Below are 19087 nucleotides of genomic sequence, written 5' to 3'. Positions count from 1 at the left end.
ATTTCTAGTGCAATGCTGCTCCCTGGTGGCCAATCGGCCGCTAGCAGGGGGTGTCAATCATCCCGATCGTATCGGGATGATTTCAGTCCGCCACCTAAAAGGGGGACCAGAAACGATGGGGACTCTGATGGAGCATCTGCTGTTAATAAATGGAGCCCATTGACTAAAATTGCAAGGGAAGGTTAGTAGAACATTAATATGCACTAATATGTTAACAGGGCATAGCCAGTGATTGGCTGCTATGTGATTGGCTGATCCTGATTGGATCAGCAGTCATGTCTAGCTGAAGAAAGGCAACGCATTGCTACTTCTGAATGGACCGTTACCTAGCAGCATACGTTTGTAATAATCTACAGTGTTAGAGCATGATCACACTAATATGGTAGTATGCCATAAATTCATTGTAGTTTAATTACAGTGCCAAGCCAGACAAAAACACCTAAATAAATAATAACAACAACACCTATTTAATGGGACATGATACCCAAATGGTGAAGCACTTGAAAGTGATGCAGTATATCTGTAAAAAGCTGACAAGAAAATATCACTTGAACATCTCTACCTCATAATTTCCTAAGTATTCACACTCCATTGTAATGAGACTTTAAGCAGCCAATAAGGATGCTAGTCCCAGGACTTGCAAGGGAGTGTGCATCTGGTTATTTTTCTATTCAGTTTAAGAAACTTTACTATGAAATCTCACACGATTTCAGTGAAACATCATGAGACCACAGCAAAGCAAGACCTTAGCACTGCTGATGCCGATTGGCTATTCCCCCCCCCCCCCAGCTTGCAGCTGGACAGTATAACTGTTAACAGAGCACTTACTATTGTGAGCTGAAGGCATTTTGAGGTAAAATATCTTCAGTTTTTACATAGAGATGCTCAGGTGATATTTTCTTGTCAGCTTTTACAGTTATACTGCATCAGTTTCAAGGGGTTTAGCATATGGGTATTATATCCCTTTAATAATAATAAAAAAAGGTTTGTGTATTTACAGTACCTGAATAACTGATATTTCCCTTCTATGCTAAACTTGTCAATAAGTAGCTGTAACATTGTTAAACTCTTCTTTCTCTAGAAGAAAAAAAAAAGACAATTTATTTAATGTCTCACTATAAGCGGGAGTCATTTTTACCGCTATATGATTCTCACGTACCAGATGTTCAATTGGACAGAGTGTCATCACCTTCACCAAATCCTAAACAAAAGACATATAATGTGAGATAGAATCCCATATACTGCAGTGACGGTGCAATCTGAGGAACATAAGCCAACAACAAACAAAGATTAAGATAAAAAGAAAAAAAGAAAACAAAGTTTATATTTACAATCACAATATAGAATATTAAAGTAATTGTGTCCAATCCACAAATTCTTATTACTCTTAAAGAAACATGAAGGGCAAAACGCGTAAGAGCATTGACATTATTGTAGTATAATTTGCATATAACTGTGTCAAACCACTGCAAATGTGTTAAACCCATCATTTAACGTCAGCTGCAAATACACTAGTGATCCTGAGCTGTACACAGTGGGTGACTGGTAGCTACGCAGATATGCCACTCTAGTTTATTGGTGCATTGCTACTCAGGAGCTGAATTTAACCATGTGTTTATGCCATTTGCAGGGGTAAGATATATAGGCAAACAATTGTAAAATATTTATTTTTGCAGGTTTATGTCCCTGATACTAACCAGTGGACAAGCTAACTTATTATAATGGTAGATAGCAATGACAAAAGGAAAATAATTTAAAGGGGCAGTTTCATGTCGGAAACATGAATACCCCATTCATTTAATTAAAGGGACATTCTGGTCAAAATTTAAATGCACACAGGTGAATAAGATCTTCGAATAGAAACATCTTTACAATATACATGTATTGGTAAAAATGCTTCTAGTAAAAGTTATCACTGTTTTATTGTTAAAATGGTCTGCTGCACGTGAAGCATATCTAGATATTCTCAGTGAACCAATAATTTAAATACTACAGCTGCTCAAAGCACCAGTGGAGCTTATATCATGTCAGCAATGAACAAAACAGCTAAAGCTTTTATTAGAAGCATTTTTGCTAATAAATGTATACTACAAACGTGCTTATATTCAAAGCTGAAATGCATCCATGTGGATTTCAATTTTGGCTGGAATGTCCCTTTAAATCCTGATAATCATTTTGCTTTATGCTAAACATTTATTTTTTGAACATGATAAATGTGTTATAAAAGGCATCTTTTTACTGATCCTATGAAATCTGACCGCTTCTACACCTTTATCCCCGTTTGCAAAACCAGTGAGAGCCAACTTCCTAACACATGGGTTCCGCAGATCAATATTTTAGATACATTAAAAGGGACATGAAACTGCTGAGTTAAACTACAATAGAATGGTTACCACTCACTATGCTATTGTTTTCCTCCCGTATCTGCAGCTGTCTTCAAATTCATTCTCTTTTCCCTTACAGGTATCAGTTATCTTTGTACTGGGCGCCGCCATCTTGGAGCTAATATTTGTTATGGAACATATAAACTGTGCAAAAAAACTGCAAAAATGTAACACTGCTGCTCTTTATTATGTGAGCTAAACTGAAGTAAAAGGTACAGCTATCAAAAAGCAGATATGTGAAAGTGCCCTGCTCCTATCCCAGAATGCAACAATACACAAGCTACAAGATGGCGACGCCCAGTATAAAATGCAGAGCTTTAGCAACTACATGCTGTAATGAGTTAAAATAAGACAAAATGTGTTAAAGAGAACTGTAGGTAGAAGAGGGAAACCAATGTCATAGTGAGTAGTAACCATCCTACAGTAGTTGTACCCAACAGTTTAACGCCCCTTTAAGGACCGCATTTATATTTATGGCTATTAAATACATAAATTAAATATTTACAAAAAAATGCCCACAGTTGCAGGGTACCTTCTGTCTGCTGTTCTACCCTCCAGAGGGGTCTTTTCAGTTGCCACATTGTTTACCCACTCAACCAAAACACACATTTTTGGTTACACTTTTTCTTGGGGCCACAAAAGCTATGACACACATTCTTAGTTCAGCTATTTCTCAGGGGCCACAAAACGTAATGCAGAGGGCCGCAAGTTTGCCATCCCTGTTCTAAACAGCAACAAGGGACTATTAAAACCATATCAGTAGTGCAATAAATTTGCTATAGATTGTGTTTCTGATTTCCTGACCGTGGCCGGATTCTCTACAGCTCTGCGGTCCAGAGAGATTCTATAAGAAGCCTCGTCACTACTACGAGGTCTCTCAGAAAGTGCTTTAAATTAATGTTCTACCCTGTAAACTGTGTATATCATTAAAGAGAGTTCCCTAATATTCTGTATGTGAGGGAGAGACATTTACATTACAATATAATGCTTAAAGGGACATTATACACTCGATTTTTATTTGCATAAATGTTTTGTAGATTATCCATTTATTTAGCCCATACAGTTTTTTTTGTTGTTTTTTTAAATGTATAGATTTGCTTATTTTTAAATAACATTGCTCTGATTTTCAGACTCCTAACCAAGCCCCAAAGTTTTATGTGAATACTGATGTTTACCAACTCCAGCTTGCTCCTGTTTTTGTAAAGGGTCTTTTCATATGCAAAGAAAGGGGGAGGGGAGTGTCTGCTATTTCCCACTTGCAGTGGGTGTTCCAACTACCTTTTTAACAGAGCTAAACAGAGTTTCTAAGTAAGTTTTTAAACGGTTTTATACTGGATTTTTATATCAGTATCTGTGCATATTATTCTTAATAGTAGTGTATATTATATGCAGTTAAATGAAAATTAGTGTATACTGTCCCTTTAAAGGGGCATGCAACCCAAAATATTTCTTTCAGGATTCAGATAGAGCATACAATTTTAAACAACTTCCAATTTACTTATGTCACCAAATTTGATTCATTCTCTTGTTATCCTTTGCTGAAGGAACAACATTGCACTACTGAGCAGTAGCTGAACATATCTATTCAGCCAATCACAAGAAAAAAATGTGTGCAGGCTCCAATCACCAGCTAGCTACCACTAGTGTAGGACAGGAGGCATATGTTTCTGGCCACCAATTAGCAGCTAGCTCCCAGTAGTGCATTGCTGATCCTGTGCCTACCTATGTATGCTTTTCAACAACGAATACCAAGAAAACAAAGTCATTTTACTGCATCCGTTATGGTTGTAACAGTTTTAGCCACGTTATTTAAGATGGAATTATGGGCAGACTAGAAAGGTCTCACTGCCTAAAAATTCTAAAATATACGTTTACCTGTAGCACACTGAGCATCGTTCTGACTTCTAGCAGATCATGATGAAGACTTTCATTTTCTACCCTTATTAAGCTGCTCTCCAACAACTCCTACAAAATGAGAAATTATAGATAAATATTTTTTGTGATCTTGATATCATCAATCAATAACCAAAAATACATATGTGATTAACTTACAAGCCCTTTGGAAAGTATGGATTCATCCGTCCTGAAAACGAGAGAGAAATGTTTGTAATTAAAAATTACATTTCCAATAGTTAAAGTGATGGTAAACGTTTCCCATTATATAAACAGATTTGGATCGTTTGTGATATTTTAGATGGCGTTTAATTCAACAGTTGTAATGAAGATACGTTATAGCCTACTTTTTAATGTAGCGCTGAAATGCATATACCGCGCTGAAATGGCCGCCCACAAGTAATTTTCTTTGAGAGCTAACGGTTTTGAACAGTTCTTCAATCAGCAGCCGAATGGAGAACAGTTCAAACTAGGGATGCACCGAAATGAAAATTCTGGACCGAAACTGATACCGAAAATTCAGGATGCCCCTGGCCGAAAACCGAAATAGAAATTTTTCTTTTTTCTTTTTTAACTACAGTGTGTGTGTGTGTGCAGCTGAGAGAGCTTGTAGGTGGGCAAACTCCAACAAATGGGCGTGGTCATTTTTACCGTAGGGCGTGATCTGCATTGAAACTGGTGGAGCTCTACAAGGGAGAGCATGGTTATAGCCAGACAACAATATAAGGTGGACATGTGTTTTGTTTTTGGGTGTAGTTATCCGTGCGATGGGCGTGGCTGCACCTGATCGTCTCTCATCGTATCTCCACCTAGTTCCTGGTTCGGGTCTCACACTGACCCGTCAGATTATATGTCTGGAGCCCCTTACGTGCAAGGTGGTTATAGAAAGTTACTGTTCTTTTTTGTATACACCGTCTGGTGGGTGCTAATTTGTACCAACTGTGTGCGAGCTTGGGGCTTATGCATATATAGTGTGCACGCATATTTGCCTCAAGCGAATAGAATGTCTACCCACAAGAGGCTGATGTATGAGCACTGTATATAAGGCTTATACATATTCACTGTGTGTGCTTAGGGCTGTGTCTGATAATATCAAGTGTTTATAAACATGTTACTTATCCTCCTTTGAATACAGTATTCAGAACGTTGGTTTCCTTCTAAAAAAAAAAAAAGGGCACTGCTGGTTTCAAATATCATTATGTCATGGTACTTATGTGTGTGCTCTGTATATAATGCCAGTGCTGTGCTGCTCACCTTATGCTAAGAATAGACATGTAACTCAATAGAACAGGGGAGGGGGCTGTACATTTTTAGCCATTTTGGTCCTCTTTGGGCCGAAATTGGAATTGTATTATTCTTTATTTAGTTCTGTGTAACAGAATCAGATTTAACCATTTTTTTGTTGTTGTTGTTTTTTTAACCAATTATCAAAATAAACGTATAGTCTTAGAAAACTATTATTATATGCAAAACAGTAAGTCAAGTAATGAACTCAAACAGCAGCTATAGGCTGGCATCAAATTTGAAATATGCTACACAATAATTTTCCCGAAAATAAAAGGCAAAAAAACGAAAACGAAAATAACCAAAACTGCCATTTTTGGCCAAAACTTTCTGCGGCCGAAATTTCGGTGCATCCCTAGTTCAAACCGTTGGCTCACAAAAAACAACTGTATGAGTGCCATATGGCTAAAATGCTGATTGGAGAGCAGTTCAAAGCATTAGCCCACAAAAAAAAAAATATTTTCAAGTGGGCGGTACATTAAAAAGTAAGTTATAGTGCATCTTCATTACAACTGATGAATTAACAACGCCATCTAAAATACCACTAACATTCCAGATCTGTTTATACAAAGGCGGAAGTTTACCATCACTTTAACCATATAGGTCACACATATTTTACCGAACTCTCAAAACACACAATATGGTAAATAGAAAATAAAAATATGAATGGACATTAAACAATGAAATTGTAATATAAAAAGTTTAATTGTGTGTAGTAAAACAACTTTGTAAAAAATAATTTCATTATTTATATTTTCTTCTTTTCCTAAAGTGTAATCCTAAAAAATGTGATTGTTCTAATTCTCCGGACTGGGAACGCACACTGCAGACTTCACAAGCCTAACCCTGCTGCTAATCTGTCCTTAAAAGGAGACCCAGCACTTATTATTCATTACATACCAGACAAGCATCTTGCAACGAGTACCACATGTATAAGCTTGTAAGAAGTACATGAAATGCTTAAAGTGACGGTCAAGTCCAAAATAAACTTTCATGATTCAGATAGGGAATGTAATTTTAATCAACTTTCCAATTTACGTTTATCACCAATTTTGCTTTGTTCTCTTGGTATTCTTAGTTGAAAGCTAAACCTAGGAGGTTCATATGCTAATTTCTTAGACCTTGAAGGACGCCTCTTATGTAAATGCATTTTGACAGTTTTTCACCACTAGAGGGCATTAGTTCATGTGTTTCATATTGATAACATTGAGCTCATGCACGTGAATTTACCGAGGAGTCAGCACTGATTGACTAAAATGCAAGTCTGTCAAAAGAACTGAAATAAGGGGGCAGTTTGCAGAGGCTTAGATACAAGGTAATCACAGACGTAAAAAGTATTGTTATAACTGTGTTGGTTATGCAAAACTGGGGAATTGTAATAAAGGGATTATATATCTTTTTAAACAACAAAAATTCTGGTGTTGACTGTCCCTTTAAATAATCAATAATAATTTGTTAGCAGCTGAAAACTGCCTCCAAGATCCACCCACAGCTTTCTTCTTAGAAAACTTATTTAAGAGTCGATCATGACTGGAGAAACATAACATACCAAAAATATACACACAATGGGTGGGCGGAGTTTAGTGTCCATTTTTGGGTCCTACAAACAATGCATATTTAAATGTTTCATGTACTTCTTACAAGCTTATAGACTTAGGACCAGTTCAGTTGCAGAATGCTTCTGTGGTATGTAACAATAAGTTATCAAAATGATGTAATGGGTCTAGACTGTCCCTTTAATTCGGTAATCAGATAAGAAATAGCAAAACAATACAATTTTTGTTGGCAAAATTACACTGGCTGGCCTTATTGCACACCAACAGGCACAAACACAAATAGGAACAAGCGCACAAACACAAAAAAGCACAAACACAAACAGGCACACACACACACACAACACAAACAGGCACACAACAAAAACGGGCACATGCACACACACACCACAAAAACAGGCACACGCACACAACAAAAACAGGCACATGCACACAAACAGGCACACACACACACACAAAAAACAGGCACATGCATGCAACACAAAAGCAGGCACACACACAGGCACAGACACACAAAAACAGGCACACACTAAGCAATCCCCATATGCAGTATAAAAGTGCATTGTGGTTCACAAGTGCAGTAGCAAAAAGATAGAATCCCTTTTCTTTTTCCTTCAGGTGGTTTAGCACGGATTCTAATCAGTGATGTTTATTGGACAAGCAGCCCCAAAGTCAAATCTTATAATCTCTCTATAACTAAATATATATTTATATATAAACATTCTTATGCTTAGATTTATAAAACATATTCTTAGCCCATGGGTGCTGAAAGGCAGTCTACTACCTGTGAGATTTTATGCAAGGATATATTGCTTATTTCTGGCTATGGGTCCTACAGTATTATTCTCGTTTATACTACAAAATTATACACACAGGGTAACAGCTATAAATGTAGCATTTTCTCACCTTTTTAACAATACATCAACATTTTCCATGTTTGTCTTCACAAGGAACGATGGCCTACAGGAAAAAATATTAAAGGGTATTATTAGGTCAGTTATTTCTTAACTTATCAAAAGCCAGTACTGCATAAATACAGTTCAATGAATAGAAAAAAACACAGTTTGACCAATGACAGAATATTTAACAATTGGTCATTTTATCATTTGCATTTTTATTATGTATAAAATGATCTGCAACAGAATTAAAGGAACAAGACAGTCAACACTACACTGTGGCTGTATGAGGGGCAGCTTCAAATGACAAACATATAAAAAGTCTGTTTTATCCCTGCCCCTAGTTAATGCTGAGATTGGAATTGCTAAATAGGTGGGTATGCTCCATGCATTTTCTAATCAAGCCAGTTCACAAGAGTGTGCTAACCAATCAGCAGCTAAGTGAGCACTCACATGGCTAAGTGCGCACTCACATGGACTGATTTAAAGGGACACTCAAGTCAAAATAAACTTTTATGATTCAGAAAGAGCAGCAGTTTTAAGACACTTTCCAATTTAGTTCCATTATCAAACTTCGCACAGTCTTTTTATATGCACACTTTCTGGGGAACAAGATCCTACTGAGCATGTGCACAAGCTCACAGGGTATACGTATACTAGTCTGTGATTGGCTGATGTCTGTCACATGATACAGGGGGCCGGAAAAAGGGAGAGAAAAAAAATTGTCAGAAAAAAAATCTACTGATTATTTGAAGTTCAGAGTAGGTGTTAAATCATTGTCTTTTTATTATGTACTTAAAGGGACATGGAACCCCAAAATTTTCTATTATGATTCAGATAGAGAATACAATTTTAAACAACTTCCCAATTTACTTTTATTATTTAATTTGCTTACTTATCTTGTTATCATTTGCTGAAAGGTTTATCTAGGAAAGCTCAGGAACAGCAGAGAACCTAGATTCTAGCTGTTGATTGGTGGCTGCATATATATATAGATTGTGATTGGCTCACCCATGTGTTCTGTTAGAAACCAGTAGTGCATTGCTGCTCCTTCAGAAAATTATACCAAGAGAATGAAACAGATTAGATAATAGAAGTAAATTAGAAAGTTGTTTAACCCCTTAATTGCAACTGACGTACCAGGTACGTCATGCATTAACAAGCAGTTAATGACAATAGACGTACCTGGTACGTCAGTTGTCTAACAGAGTGCTGGAAGCCATTGCGATCGCTTCCAGCAGCTCTGAGGGTATTGCAGTGATGCCTCGATATGGAGGCATCCTGCAATACCCCTTTACAAGCCTCTGATGCAGAGAGAGCCACTCTGTGGCCCTCTCTGCACCGGAGCGTCGTTGGTGGGTGGGAGCAAGGCAGGGAGGTGGGTGGGTGGGCGGCCTGCCAAGGGCCTGTGATGTGGAGGGGGGCGGGATCGGAGGCGGCAGTGTCCGGGGGCGCGCACGGAAGCGCGTGCGTGCACGGGGTGCGGAGGGCGGGCGCGTGCACGGGGCGGGAGCGGGTGGGAACTGCTACACTACAGAAAAATTTAAAACAAAATTGGGAGAAAAGGGGGGGGGATTTTAATTTCAAAAACAATTGAAGGGTTCTGGGAGGGGAGGGGAAGCTACACTACAGAAAATGGCAAAAAAAATAATAAAAGCAAATTTTTTTTTTTACTAAACTGGGTACTGGCAGACAGCTGCCAGTACCCAAGATGGCGCCCATTAAGCTAGAGGGGGAGGGTTAGAGAACTGTTTGATGGGGGATCCATGAGGTTGGGGGCTAAGGGGGGGATTCTATACAGAAGCATATGTAAATATGCTATAAAAAAAACCCCCAAATATACCTTTTATTTTAGTACTGGCAGACTTTCTGCCAGTACTTAAGATGGCGGGAACAATTGTGGGGTGGGGGTGGGAAGAGAGCTGTTTGGGAGGGATAAGGGGGTCTGATGTTTCAGGTGGGAGGCTGATCTCTACACTAAAGCTAAAATTAACCCTGCAAGCTCCCTACAAGCTACCTAATTAACCCCTTTACTGCTAGCCATAATACACGTGTGATGCGCAGCGGAATTTAGCGGCCTTCTAATTACCAAAAAGCAACGCCAAAGCCATATATGTCTGCTATTTCTGAACAAAGGGGATCCCAGAGAAGCATTTACAACCATTTGTGCCATAATTGCACAAGCTGTTTGTAAATAATTTCAGTAAAAAAACAAAAATTGTGAAAAATGTAAAGTTTTTTTTTATTTGAACGTATTTGGCGGTGAAATGGTGGCATGAAATATACCAAAATGTGCCTAGATCAATACTTTGGGTTGTTTACTACACTACACTAAAGCTAAAATTACCCCTCAAAAAGCTCCCTACATGCTCCCTAATTAACCCTTCACTGCTGGGTATAATACACGTATGTGCGCAGTGGCATTTAGCGGCCTTCTAATTACAAAAAAGCAACGCCAAAGCCATATATGTCTGCTATTTATGAACAAAGGGGATGCCATAGAAGCATTTACAACCATTTATGCCATAATTGCACAAGCTGTTTGTAAACAATTTCAGTGAGAAACCGAAAGTTTGTGAAAAAATATGTGAAAAAGTGAACAATTTTTTTGTATTTGATCGCATTTGGCGGTGAAATGGTGGCATGAAATATACCAAAATGGGCCTATATCAATACTTTGGGATGTCTTCTAAAAAAAAATATATACATGTCAATGGATATTCAGAGATTCCTGAAAGATATCAGTGTCCCAATGTAACTAGCGCTAATTTTGAAAAAAAGTGGTATGGAAATAGCAAAGTGTTACTTGTATTTATGGCCCTATAACTTGCAAAAAAAGCAAAGCACATGTAAACATTGGGTATTTCTAAACTCAGGACAAAATTTAGAAACTATTTAGCATGGGTGTTTTTTGGTGGTTGTAGATGTGTAACAGATTTTGGGGCTAAAAGTTAGAAAAAGTGTTTTTTTTCCATTTTTTCCTCATATTTTATAATTTTTTATAGTAAATTATAATATATGATGAAAATAATGCTATCTTTATAAAGTCAATTTAATGGCGAGAAAAACGGTATATAATATGTGTGGGTACAGTAAATGAGTAAGAGGAAAATTACAGCCAAACACAAACACCGCAAAAATGTAAAAATAGCCTTTGTCACAAACGGACAGAAAATGGAAAAGTACTGTTGTCATTAAGGGGTTAAAATTATATTCTCTATCTGATTCATGAAAGAAAATTTTTGGGTTTCATATACCTTTAATTATGCAATTCTTCTGCATTAAAGTGGTCCTTTAAGCTATCCAAATAACAAATTAATTGCATAATTTAACGGAAATGGATTTAAATATGATTTGTGTAACAAACATTAAAGGGACACTGAACCCAATTTTTTTTCTTTCGTGATTCAGATAGAGCATGCAATTTTAAGCAACTTTCTAATTTACTCCTATGATCAATTTTTATTCGTTCTCTTGCTATCTTTATTTGAAAAAAAGGCAGCTAAGTTTTTTTGGGTTCAGACCCTGGACAGCACTTTTTTTATTGGTGGATGAATTTATCCACCAATCAGCAAGAACAACCCAGGTTGTTCACCAAAAATGGCATCTAAACTTACATTCTTGCGTTTCAAATAAAGATACCAAGAGAATGAAGAACATTTGATAATAGGAGTAAATAAGAAAGTTGCTTAAAATGTCATGCTCTATCTGAATCACAAAAGAAAAAAAATTGGGTTCAGTGTCCCTTTACTATTAGTTTATTTTAACTTAATATTTGCTTAAGTTTTAGACGGGTGGGCAGTAAAGTCAGCAGAGTGGTGTGCCCGCTAAATAGGTCCTGGGAAGAACACTGCTGTCTATCAACAAAATATATATTGTTAAATTAGCAAATCAAAGTTTGTCTACTGCTCAGCAAACCGGTTTAATCAGTCACAACGCTGCAATTATAAAATGTTATAATGCATTATTTCCTGCTGCACTATGACTTGCATGTACCCTTGCAAAGGAGTTAAAAACATAGGTAAAGTCACTTCTGGAATGACAATGCACTACTGATCCGGAGCTGAACATGCCTGGTAAGCCAATCATAAGTAGTATATGTACGTAGCTGCCACTAACTGGTCCATGTATCAATCAGGATCTTTAGTGCATTGTCTCTTCATAGCTGATTTAACTATGTGTTTAACCCTTTTGCAGGGGTTAAACTCACTGTCATAGATATGTAATTGTGCAATAAAACAATTCTTCAATGCATTTTGTAGATTTATGTCCCTTTAAATGTCACATGGAATCTTGTTATTTTGTTCTTAATATTGAGTTCCATAATTTTCCTCACTCTAAATATATAAATAAGATGAGTTCTTCCGTTGTCCGATTGTCTCAAATTGTCTCAAAAATCTAATTCTATTATCTTGAGAGGCTGCAAAAGAAATAGCGGTCTTAGGTAATTTGCAGCATATTGAAAAACAAAGTAACAGATTTTGCTTTTCAGTCTCTCAGGGAGTGTGGGACAATGCATCATTTTTAAAGGGACAGCCTACTTAAAATTAAACTTTCATGAATCCGATAGAGAAGCAATTTTAAGCAACTTTCTCATTTACTCCTATTATCAATTTTTCTCCGTTCTCTTTGTATCTTTATTTGAATGTAAGCATAGGAACCGGACCATTTTCGGTTCAGCACCTGGGCAGCCCTTCCTGATTGGTGGCTACATTAAGACACCAATCAGAAAGTGCTACCCAGGTGCTAAACCAATAATGGGCTGGCTTCTAAGCTTACATTCAAATAAAGATAGCAAGAGAACAAAGAAAAATTGATAATAGGAGTAAATTAGAAAGTTGCATAAAATTGCATGCTCTATCTAAATCATTAAATTTAATTTTGACTAGACAATCCCTTTAAGAAGTTTTAATATAAAATTGTGTGCATAGAAAGTAAAATTTTGGAAGGGTATTAGCCATAATACAAATATCTTTTTTTTAGTAAGAGGAATATAAATAAAGTATTGGTCATCCGTAACAATATTCCTCTTCTTGTCACATTCCATGTAATATTTCTTCATTTTCTTACCCAAAAACAAAGGGAAAATCATCAATTCCGAAGTGCTGCACAAACACGAGGTAAGCTAGACAGGGGATAGAAACGTCTGAGCGCTTCACTTCTTTAGACCCCAAATCTTCATCCTCTGATTTGGGAATTTTATATCCTTGCTGCAAGAAGGCCTTAGAAAGAGGCTCCCCTAATAATACAAAATATCTCTGCAAAACGGAGAATATAAAGTGTCAATGATTTCTTCTACGCCAGGCAGATCACATATCAAGTTGTACATCGTTTTAATATAATGGTAAAGGAACATTGTATGAACGAAACAAGCAAAACTGCTAAAAAGTGAAAAAAAAATCTATAGACTGACCTGACATGTCTGCATTTTTATCTTTTTTACATGTGTGCCGTATGGAATAAAGCTTTCACTTTTTAGCAGTTTTGCTTGTTTCGTTCATATTTTGTTCAGCAATGGAGAATGCTGAGACTTAACTGCTAGAGCGATTACACGCTCGATGACCCGTTGAGGCTCCGGGTCAGGTTTTTCACTAATTGCTGCCAGGACCAGTGACACCTGCTGGGGATACCTACCACAACTCCCCACGGACTTTCAGTATTTCTACTGGCTGAGTTGCGGTCAAGTGACACGGAGGTCACGACAGACGCTGACGGTGGATCGTTTGCTCCGTATTGAGAGGAGCTGGGAGATCCAGACTTGTCGCCAGGTAAACCAGCCGAAACCAGGAGGAAACAGAGAACCGTTTTTTTGAGCAATAGGATGTGGAAGGTGAGAACGGCTTATACATTACATTACATATATTTGGTGTCACTGTTAGCAGCAAGATAGCCTAGAGCCGCAGTATGAATCAATTTTTGTTGAAAGGGACATTGTAGTCAAATTTATTTTCTTACTAACCTTTGCTAAAACACAGCCCCTTCCTTTAGAACATACTGAGGTAGGCTCATGAGTGTGCAAATATCTTATGCATTATACATAGCATTGTTCTAAACACTGCTGCCACCTAGTGCTTACAAGCATATAGCAGTGTTAAAAGTACTGATGTAAAACTGCTGTCATATAGTGCTCCAGACATCAGCCTATCAAGATAAATAAAATCTATTTGAGTAGAAGATCCAAGCTCAGCATGCAACACCCATAGAACTTCTAGGAAGAGGATGCTTAAAGGGGCAAAGTACTGCAGGAACATACTTTCAAATGGGCTGGACTCTCTCCCATGCCCCATTAGAAGGTTGATTTCTGATGTTGCATCATGTTTGCATAGCTTTTCTATAACCAATACTGCAGTATTGAAAATTTCATTACAGGTGGTGGTTTCAACAGACAAATTAATTGATCACTTCTAATAAAGATGTGCTGTAAGTTACTTTTTAATCTAGCCGTTCCATTCTAATACCCCGTGCTCTAGCCGCCCACTTCAAAATTCATTTTTTTTGTGAGCTAACGGGGTGACTGTTCTCCAATCACCGCTTTAGCTAATTTTAAAACATGTAAAGTTTACCGTCACTTTAAGTAAACTTACCAATATCTCTTTAGCAAACAGGCGAAATGCGTGGTCTTCAGCGTCATCAGGTAACAAATTCAATGGAGCACTGAGCAATGGGAAGTTCAGACAACTAAAACAACTTAAAAAGATAACAGGCAGTTATTATTAGTCTTCTGAACAATAAAGAAACCATGATTGATAATGCCAGGAATATCATCTGTCACCCAAATAATCAGTACAAAAAACAAGAGCATGTTGGGAAATATTTCTGCTTGTAAAGAAGAACTACAATTGGCTGTAAGGCAGGGAGCGTCAGTAACAAGAGCAGGAGATCTCTGTACTCCAGTAGCATGCTGTTACCCCTTTAAAGGGACATTAAACACCCAATAAATGCTAGATAAAATGATGTATTCGAAGCAAAGATTAGTCTGAGAATACGTAGATGTAATTTTACAAAAGTATATTAGTAATTTAAATATTGAAAAAAATAAGTGTAATGTTTATTGTCCATAAACCAACAGGAAACCACCATGTTGTGTATATGGGTGTGTATATATATTTGTACACTGTGTTTCTGTGTGTGCATTTGGGTTGTCTGAAATATCCCTTGGAAGACGCAGATAAGCAACTGTGGTCTGTCATTATGCAATCATGCAATTTTAAACAACTTTCCAATTTACTTTTAATAACAAATTTGCTTTATTCTACTGGTACCCTTTTTGGAAAAGTAAATCTACATAGTCTCATACTAGCTCAGGAGTGTATACGTGTCTTCATTACTCTATGGCTGTTGGTAGCAGTACTATACAATGTTGTAAACACTGCTGACAAAGTAATAAAGATGTGTACTCTACTGTGCTAGTATGAGACTATGTAGATTTACTCTTCAACAAAAGACACCAAAGGGACAAAGCAAATATTATAATAGAAGTATATTGAAAAGTTGTTTAAAATTACATGCTCTATCTAAATCAGGAAAGTTTATTTTTGACTTTACTGTACTGATAATATACAATAGCAATAAAGTGTTTGGACACTTAAGGATGTTAGCTATAAAACTACTGAAAATTTTCTAAAATTGTTGAAGAGATATGAAAATCAGACAGAGCATGTAATTTTAAGAAACTTTTCAATTTGCTTCTATTATCATATTTACTTCATTATTTTGGTATCCTTTGTTGAAAAGCATACCTAGGTATGCTCCAGAACAGCAATGCACTACTGGATCTAGCTGGTGATTGGTGGCTGCACAAATATGTCTCATGTCATTGGCTTACCAGGTATGTTCAGCTAACTGCCAGTAATGCATTGCTGCTCTGGAGGCAAAGTGTGATCATGACATACTCTAACACATTTGAGCATTTCCTTTTTCCCTTTTATGTCCTTTTAATCACACAAGTTATAAATTGATATTAAAGGTTAAAAGGAACAATGTACTCAGGCAAGTAATTGTATTGAAAAAAAAAATGGCAGATCACCCCTTATATTGATATTTTGCACCCTTGTGGTAACATGCAGAAGACCCGAGGACTAGGGCAATTTAAGAATACTTGAACAAGACAAGGGTGACCGCATAGATCTAAAAAAAAGGGAGCAATCTAGGAGCAATAGCTACTTGGTTCTGGGATTTTTCAAGCTCTTTTCTAATAATATTTATGTCTTAAAAAATACTTACAAAGTGAGCAGTTCTTTTCTTAACTCTTGAATGTCAGGCTCCTGTGACAAGTCGTTGCTTTGTGACACAATGTCAACAAAAGGTTTAGTAAACTGCAGCAAGGCACCACAGCACTGGCACAGGGCGTGTTTGTCCTCCAAGATCTGCTCTTTAGTGTAAGGCACCGGTAAGGAAGACAACCGTGACAGCAGAGTGGATAGCGACAGTCCCACCGAATAAGCCTTTTTGTTACCCAGCTTAAGAAGCACTGGAAGACATGATCTTTATTATATGGTGTAATGTAAATACAGATTATATATAAAGTATATATATATATATATAACAGTTTATTTATAATTTATTTATAATTTTAAAAAAAAATAAGTTGAAAATAAAAATACTGTCTGGAGAGTTTTTTTAATACATTGTTTTAGAAAAATCTAATTTCAATATAGAGGCTCTAATTTCTATATTATTCTTTTTCACACTATAATAGCAGAAACAATTTACCCATAACTGCAGGGTGTTTAAAGAAACATACACGTCTTTATATAATACAGCTATATATTGACAAGAAGAACTGCGGTAAGATAACTGTGAATACTTATTTTTTTAAAAATCCCATGTGCCTCTTCTGGAAAGTAGGGAAGACACAAATGACTTCGGCAGTTTCCACTGCCCTTATGTGGCTGCTAGTGTTCACTCAACAGATCTCTTAAAAGGACATTAAACATCTCTTGCTTTGTGTAAAAAATTACTTTTGTCCCACGCTCCCTAGAGAGAATAATACGCCAATCCTGTAACGGGCACATGCTGCAAATCAAATAGCTGGATAAGGAAATTTCCACCATTTGAATACCTAGGTTACAGACTTTGCTTTTCGGCCTCCCTAGGGCGCGTGCCTCTTTATGATGTACCTATCAGCCAATCACTATAAGCAGGAAGTACCTATCAGCCAATAACGATTAGCAGGAAGTACCTATCAGCTAATCACTATAAGCAGAAAATACCTATCAGACAATCACTATTAGCAGGAAGTACCTATAAACCAATAAACAGAAGAATGTACAAAAGTGATACTCTTGCTTGGTATAAATATGTAAAAAAAACAAAAACAAACTTCTGACAGTCTGAAAATAATAGAAATGTATTACCTGTTTGTAGAGGCTGTAGAAGAAGCAAAATGACCTGACATATGTCCTCCCCTTCAGTCTCATCTATCTGTTCAAGTAAACCCAATAAAATTTCCTTTGCGCTACATACCTGCAAATCAGTATACAAATAGTCATAGATGATATGATACTGTAAATATATACACATTCATGTGCAACATTATGCTGAGGTTGAACAAAATCTGGCATTTTACCGACATTTGTGTCCCTTTAAATAAAAAAAAAAAACGAACAATAAAGCATACAGATTTCCTTCATTTTGTACTTCCTACATTTACCAGATTGTTGATGTGAAATATTGGTAATATCTTTGTAGGTTGGGCCTTGGTGCAAACTCATTTGCAGGTTATAGCTTAACCACATCTGAAAATGCTCAATTTTAATTAAAGCAATTTTAAGAATTTATTTTTTCTCACTGTGTTTAAAGGGACAGTCTACATTCATATTACACTTAATATATTTAGAATCATTGCCCCCAGAGTATTACTTCTTACCTGCATGTCACTATACTTTGCACATCGGATTTAGAGATATTTCAAATCGATTTGCGCCGTTCAGCAATTACAAATGGCCCCAAAACTCTGCCTTCCATCGTCATCTTCATTCCCTGATACATTTTTTCATTTTATTTAAATTCTGTGCCAGTGTAGCTTGCTGATGTTACCACGTTGTGCGTAAGCAGTGTATCCGATGTGATAATCGCAATTTCGGAAGAGCTGTGGATCGCATTAGTATTGTGTATACTCTGGATTTCTAGGAACTATGACGTTACTATGGCCAGAATGTGCATGAGCACAAGAGCGGGAACCCAAATTGAAGTTTATTTGTGAGTTCATTGAAGAATCAAGGAAGTAGCTGAAGTGATGTATGTGTGATGTTATTAATAGGCGGAGTTTTGGAGCCATTTGTAATTACTGAACGGTGCAAATCGATTTTAAATATCTACAAATCCGCTGTGCAAAGTATAGTGACATGCAGGTAAGAAGTAATACTCTGGGGGCAATGATTCTAAATATATAAGTTTAATATGAATGTAGACTGTCCCTTTAACCCACGCTAAAAGGTTAAAATATATTAAACGTAAGGCCACCCTTAAAGGGATAATCTAGTCAAAATTAAACTTTCATGGTTCAGATAGAGCAGGCTATTTTAAGCAACTTTCTAATTTACTCTTATTATAATTTTTTATTCGTTGTTTTGGAATCTTTATTTGAAAAAGCAAGAATGTAAGCTTAGGAGTCGGACCATTTTTGGTTCAGTACCTGGGTAGCGCTTGCTGATTGGTAGCTACATTTAGACTAGACTATCCCTTTAAAGGGGCATATAAGTCAAAGTGAACCTTTCATGATTCAAATAGAGTGTACAATTACAAAATAAAACACATTTTGCAATTTACTTTTTCTATTTTAAAACAGTTTTTGTCTATGCTAATAGTGTGCAAGATATTTTGTAAACATAAAAACCTTAGTTTAATCAAATCCATTTTATTTTTGCATGGTCTTAAAGTTAATGAAAGTCAAATTAAACTATCACAATCAATGTATTTCTGTTGTAATATTTACTTTGTTCTTTTGGTATCCTTTTGTTGAAAAACATAACAAGGTAGTCTCAGGAGCTAGCTGGTGATTGGAGGCCACACACATATGCCTCTTGTCGTTGGCTCAACAGATGTATTCAGCTAGCTCCCAATAGTGTATTGCTGC

The 19087-nt window shown here is 36.7% G+C and overlaps 1 protein-coding gene across 1 annotated transcript in view; it reads right to left on the bottom strand.

Moving 5' to 3' along the window:
• Positions 1 to 19087, bottom strand: part of GLMN (glomulin, FKBP associated protein) — a 71955-nt gene that overhangs the window by 48837 nt on the left and 4031 nt on the right. Inside the window, exons 5-13 of the mRNA XM_053694002.1 lie at positions 17367 to 17475; positions 16234 to 16480; positions 14595 to 14697; positions 13081 to 13268; positions 8021 to 8074; positions 4437 to 4467; positions 4260 to 4349; positions 1160 to 1201; positions 1004 to 1077 (exon numbers count right to left, since the gene is read on the bottom strand). Of these exons, the coding sequence (XP_053549977.1) occupies positions 1004 to 1077; positions 1160 to 1201; positions 4260 to 4349; positions 4437 to 4467; positions 8021 to 8074; positions 13081 to 13268; positions 14595 to 14697; positions 16234 to 16480; positions 17367 to 17475 (938 nt within the window). The remainder of the gene's footprint in view (positions 1 to 1003; positions 1078 to 1159; positions 1202 to 4259; positions 4350 to 4436; positions 4468 to 8020; positions 8075 to 13080; positions 13269 to 14594; positions 14698 to 16233; positions 16481 to 17366; positions 17476 to 19087) is intronic.

Source organism: Bombina bombina, chromosome 10 (genome assembly GCF_027579735.1).
Source record: "Bombina bombina isolate aBomBom1 chromosome 10, aBomBom1.pri, whole genome shotgun sequence".
Taxonomy (NCBI): domain Eukaryota; kingdom Metazoa; phylum Chordata; class Amphibia; order Anura; family Bombinatoridae; genus Bombina; species Bombina bombina.
The sequence above is the reverse complement of the archived record's forward strand: the minus strand, read 5'-3'. Positions and strand labels throughout refer to the sequence as shown.